This window comes from Nicotiana tomentosiformis, chromosome 1, assembly GCF_000390325.3.
Source record: "Nicotiana tomentosiformis chromosome 1, ASM39032v3, whole genome shotgun sequence".
Lineage (NCBI taxonomy): Eukaryota > Viridiplantae > Streptophyta > Magnoliopsida > Solanales > Solanaceae > Nicotiana > Nicotiana tomentosiformis.
Genome location: NC_090812.1, coordinates 139,695,881 through 139,701,591, shown reverse-complemented (window position 1 = coordinate 139,701,591; position 5,711 = coordinate 139,695,881). Strand labels below are relative to the sequence as shown.

The following is a 5,711-nucleotide window of genomic DNA, read 5'->3' as shown; positions in this document are numbered from 1 at the left end:
TCAATTATTCATCATTGTTAGAAAGAATATTAAAGAATCTCACCCCTTTCGGGTGACTCGCATACTCTTATTTACTTAAATGTCATTGATTGTTATTTATTATTATTTAATGTTACCTCCTTCATTTTGGATCATTGAATATAATAGTAGTGTCACCAGTTATTGCTACGTAGATTATACCCGTACTATCTTTTCTAAAAACGATTAATACATCTTTTGGATATTAATATTGGCTAAGATTAACTCTAGTCTATTAGAAAATCTAATTGTTTAAACCTAGATCTAAATTTTGGGTCAAACAGTTTGGTGTCGTCTGTGGGGATTTCTTAGCTAATCTTTTTGTTTCCATTAAATCTACAACTCAAGCAATTTGCTAACCTAACGAGCCATAAAGTTTTTCTCCTTCTCTGCACGTATAGAAATTTATATGGCGGGTAACCAAGGAAACGGAACTGGGGTGACATGTTATGTTCCCGGCAACCTAATGAATGCTATAAACGAGAGCTATGAAACACTGGACGATGATGTGACACCTTTTGCCTCCCCCAAGCGCGAGAGGTCACCTCTCCCCCATTACAGCACAACGAAACCAAATGGGAAAGGGGTTTACACGTCCATTGGATAAGGGACGCCACTTACCATGAAACAACTCCTCGAAGCATGGCTGACCGATACCTTAGTAAGCGTGCTCAACAAACAAGCCCTATGAAAAACTATAGAAACCACGAGAGCCCACACGGTATAACAAGAAAACGAACAATACGATCAACCATACCCTCCAACGCTAGGTATAGCTCACAATGTTACTGAAAGTGCAGGTGACGGCGTCCTCGCCGTTGCTTTGAAAAGAATAGAAGAAATGGAGAATGAGAACAAACGAGAGCTATGAAACACTGGACGATGATGTGACACCTTCTGCCTCCCCCAGGCGCGAGAGGTCACCTCCCCCTCATTGCAGCACAACTAAACCAAATGGGAAAGGGGTTTCCACGTCCATAGGAGAAGGGACTCCACTTACCTTGAAAAAGCTCCTCGAAGCATGGCTGACTGATACCTTAGTAAGTGTGCTCAACAAACAAGCCCTATGCAAAACTATAGAAACCACGAGAGCCCACACGGTATAATAAGGAAATGAACAATACGATCAAGCATACCCTCCAGCGCTAGGTATAGCTCACAATGTTACTGAAAGTGCAGGTGACGGCGTCCTCACCGTTGTTTTGAAAATAATGGAAGAAATGGAGAATGAGAACAAAACGTGTAAAGACCAAATGAAAGAACACCAAGAACGAGTCGGCAAGATATCAGGCGCCCCCTAGATACTGCCGAAAAGGGATGTCGACAGGTTCGTAGAGCAACCGTATAGTGAGAAAGCGACCCCATATGCCATACCAAAAACCTACAAAATTCCACCATATATCAGGATATACGACAGGATAACCGAACCCGAAGACCACGTGACTCATTACGTCAACCCCATGAAGGGTAACAACCTCACAGAGGAACAAGTGTCCTCTATTTTGCTGAAGAAATTCGACGAAACCCTCATTAGAGGGGAATTAACATGGTATTCAAATCTTCTAGCCACTCCATAGAAACGTTCAAAGAGATGGCCGATAAGTTCATGACGGCGCATGACGGGACCAAGGAAGACAAAACAAGAGTAAATGACATCTTCACCATCAAGCAATCCCTAGTAGAAGGACTGGGGGACTTTCTCGCCCGATTCAATAGGGTGAGGATGACCTTACCAAATGTATTTGAAGGGATGGCAGTCGTAGCCTTTCAGAACGGGTTGAGTAGAGAGTGTTGAAGGGCGACCAGAAAGTCGTTGAGCCGGTTGATGAAGTACCCTCCAACCACTTGGGACGAAATCCATAATGCCTATTGTGCTGAAGTCCGACCAGATGATGACGACCTCAACGGACCAACTCGATGGCTCATATCGGTACAAATCGAGACTAGGAAAGAACAAAGAGATAACCTGAGAAGGGATCACCCAGTCTCACGGACAAATAGGGAACGACATCAGCCTTGCGTCAGGGCCCCCGTACCTCCTTCCTTCTGCTATGATGATGGCCCATCTACGACGAGGACGAGGACTCATAGAAACGAGAGAGGTATGCCCTTTTGTTCTCTTCTCACAATTTTTGTGTTTCATCTATAAAAATAATCTACGCCCTGGAGATACTCGGAACAAAGGTGAAGTGGCCGCCAACGATGAGGTTTGATCCAAGTACCAGGAATTCTGACCCTCTATGCGAGTTCCACCAGGAACGCGGACACAAAACAGAAGATTGCATGGCCTTAAGGCAAGAGGTAGTAAACATGTTGCAGCAAGGGCGCCTTAAAGAGATGCTGAGCGACAAGGGAATGAGCACCTTCGCCAGGGGTCGAGAACGTCAAGGCCCGCTGAAATCGCACTCACTGGCTCACACCATCAATATAATTATTGGTGGCAATGACGCCGCCTCCATCAACAATGTCAATTTCACTGCTACTCAAAAGTTCAAAAGATCGATCACCCACGAACGGTATGACGGATTCGAAGAAAGTATCATCTTCGACGAGTCAGATGCCGACGATTTGACTTTCTCTCACAATGATGCTCTAGTCATTACTTTACGAATGTTAGATACTAATGTTAAACATATTGTCGCGCCTCATTTTCTCTCGAAAGCGGGCTTCGACGTATGACAACTCTTTTAAAAGGGTGTTAAAATAGAAGAGTCGCCACCTAACAATTTTTAAGGTGCGTTAGGGAACCTATTTGTGAATAACTCAGTTTGACTAGTCTGCACTACCAAAAATCGGGTAAGGGCTCAAATTACCTCAAATAGAAGGTGTTAGGCACTATTCAAGGTCCATAACTGTGGGTCCCGGCCAAACTTTAAACTCTGTGGATTATGTAATTAGACTAGGTGATCAAATAAATAAAGGAAAATTTAGAAGTCGAAGAGTCTTATTAGGGCACGTGAGAATAGGTACAAATATTAATGTCTATAGAGATACAACTACAATGATATATGTTAAATGACTAAGTGTAAATAACAAATAAAGAAAGGGGAGGGGGTCCTAATTTTTTTAGCCTAAAGGATCACCCCGTGCAACATAAATAATACTTCGCAACTCCTTTGAGGTAGGGGTTGCTCATATTATTCAGCGAGCATAGAATATCATCTTCTGCTACCCGATTACTATGTTAAAGTTGTTTACCTAAAGACGCTCTAATTCAATTCTAGGTCGTACCCTATGCGTGCACTACCCGTCTCATACCTATGGTCCAGGAGGCTTTGGACCTCTATTTGGGTGGTGCTAGACTTCTCCTAGGTTTGCTAAAAATGATATAAAAAAAACTAGGCGACATTCCAAACAATAAAGAATTCGCATAAAGACAATTAGAGACCCAAGTTAGCCTCCACACATAAACAACAAATGCCCCCAGGCAGATTCAACAATAGACAGTTTTTAGGATTAAGACGCATTATAGTTGTTAAGTCCTATAAGCATGATTTCTATGTGATTTTGGATCCCATCATTATACAAGTAGTGTTGCAGTTTCTGGACAATCGTATGGGTAGATTAAAGATATTACCAATCTATAGGCATGATATCTACATTGTTCGTGCGATGAGGCAACAAGGCTGTTCGAAAACTCAGGGTTTAAGATACTGATTTTATGGACATGTTTCATAGGCAGGTGATAGCATCCTATAGGCAGGATTTCTAGACAATTGAAATTGATTTTATATACTTTATCCCTATAGGCATGTCGTCTATGTGTGGCAGTGTAATGAAATCAACGAAAATAATTGATTAAAAGATTAGAATCCTATAATCATGATTTCTAGATGGGCAGTACACTTGAAAGTAATGGAAGCAATTGACAAATTGATTATTTAAAGTCCTATAGTTATAGTATCTAGATCATCAAAGCATACGTTATACTTCATATTAGCATGTTGTCTAAATGTGCGCAATGAGAAACAAGTACAACAAATGCCTAAATTAGCATGCTTTGAGTGGTGTACAAGTATTAGACAAGTTAAGTGAAGTGTGTGATTCCCTGTAGGCATGATTTCCATGAGTGTATCACATACCAAACAAAATAACAAACAAGGCATGTTGAACGAAACAACCAAACATAGCACATAGACCCTATAGGCAGGTTTTCTACCCTTTCAATGCAAATATTAGAATATACCCGTTTCTCTAATTTCACTAGTACCCCAATTGTTTGTTTACAAATTATTACAGGACCAAGAATGAAATAATACTGACTGAAAAATGACAAAACATAGGCTAGAACGAATACAAGCCCACTAAATTGCAATTACAAGCCCAACACAAAAGCAAACCAAGGTTATCTCAGGCCTTCCATTGTCTTACTCTTCGGACAAACAGCAAGCCCAAACCACAGGCTCACAAGTCAATCAGAGCGCACCTGAATCCAGTGCCCCAGGTTCAACAACACACATGGCCCATTTACAAGCCCAATGGATAACTTACTTACCCAAACAGATGCTAAATTGAGCTATGCAAGTGACACAATACTCATAAAAAAACAACCTAAACACTTAGCTCTTAAAAGCTTTAACCATCTAGCCAAGACATATAAATGGGATCATACTAAATGGAAAAGCAAACAAGACACATATGAGGCAAGCTTATATTTTGTAATTCCAGAACCATAGTTTGATAGTGATAAGATTGACCATGGGCAGGCAGTTTCTACAAAAGTTTGAGAAATACAAGTCATGAATGTGAACTCATAACAGGCCAAAGACATGACATCAAGGCTAACATGAGCATGACCAATCACACAGAACCTAAGAAGGCCAGAAACCATTTGAATCAATTACATAGAGTGAAGGTATACTACACATGTTGAAACCTATCATGTTTGATACTAGAGCATGGAACTGCAGAATATCATTGAGACAATAGAATTACAGAAAGCATGCAACAATACAGTGTTGTGAATTCTAAAATAACAAAGAAGCTTAAGGCATGCTTCTTTAAAAGTTCGAACAGTATTGGCACATAGAACACACATGTCATAGTCAAATAGAAAGGGAAACAATTAAAATTGTAAGCGTCAGGGATACTAACCAGTAGCAAAGTTAAGCGAGCAAAAGAGTGAGGAACTTAGAATATCAATAGTGATTCGGTAGAAGCAATTGAACAAGGACAATGGAATCCCAAATCCCCGATGCTTCAGAGTTCACAAGAGCCTAGAGAAGGTCTCCGAGCAGTGCTTGCACCAAAGGAGGTCGTTTAATGGTATTATGGCCTTGGCTTTCAGCCGGCCAATAATTCAACAGTTTCAGAAAATATTCGAGTGTAACAGAGTAAGTGAGTGAGTGAAAGAGAAGAATAGTGAGAGTAATCATAGTAATGAGGTCCATTTTAGGGGGATTGGGGAAGGGTTTATATAGTAGCAAAATTAAACGAACAAACAAGGAAACATAATTAATCAAACACAAAATAAGGAAAGGAAGCATGCAGAACCGATTTAGAACCAAATTAGGAGAAAAATCAAGCAAATCCTAGTTCTGCCCAGAATCTAAGATTGGCTGAAGAATCTTGGTAAATCAGACCCATATAATCTTGATGTGAATGTATATAGACGAAAAATCATCTGAATCTTGAGGAGCGAGTCTGATTTGTCTTGATTCGGAAAATTGGTACTTGCCAAAAATGGGGAAAGT

The 5,711-nt window shown here is 40.5% G+C and overlaps 1 protein-coding gene across 1 annotated transcript; it reads left to right on the top strand.

Moving 5' to 3' along the window:
• Positions 1–2,220: 2,220 nt before the first annotated feature.
• LOC138910612 (uncharacterized) lies at positions 2,221–2,697 on the top strand. The gene has a single exon (XM_070201846.1). It carries the CDS (start codon positions 2,221–2,223, stop codon positions 2,695–2,697), a length of 477 nt encoding a protein of 158 aa, XP_070057947.1.
• The last annotated feature ends 3,014 nt before the right edge of the window (positions 2,698–5,711 follow it).

What these genes read in the sequence shown, in the direction of transcription:
- LOC138910612 (XM_070201846.1), top strand. Translation starts at nt 2,221, where the DNA reads ATGAGGTTTGATCCAAGTACCAGGAATTCTGACCCTCTATGCGAGTTC.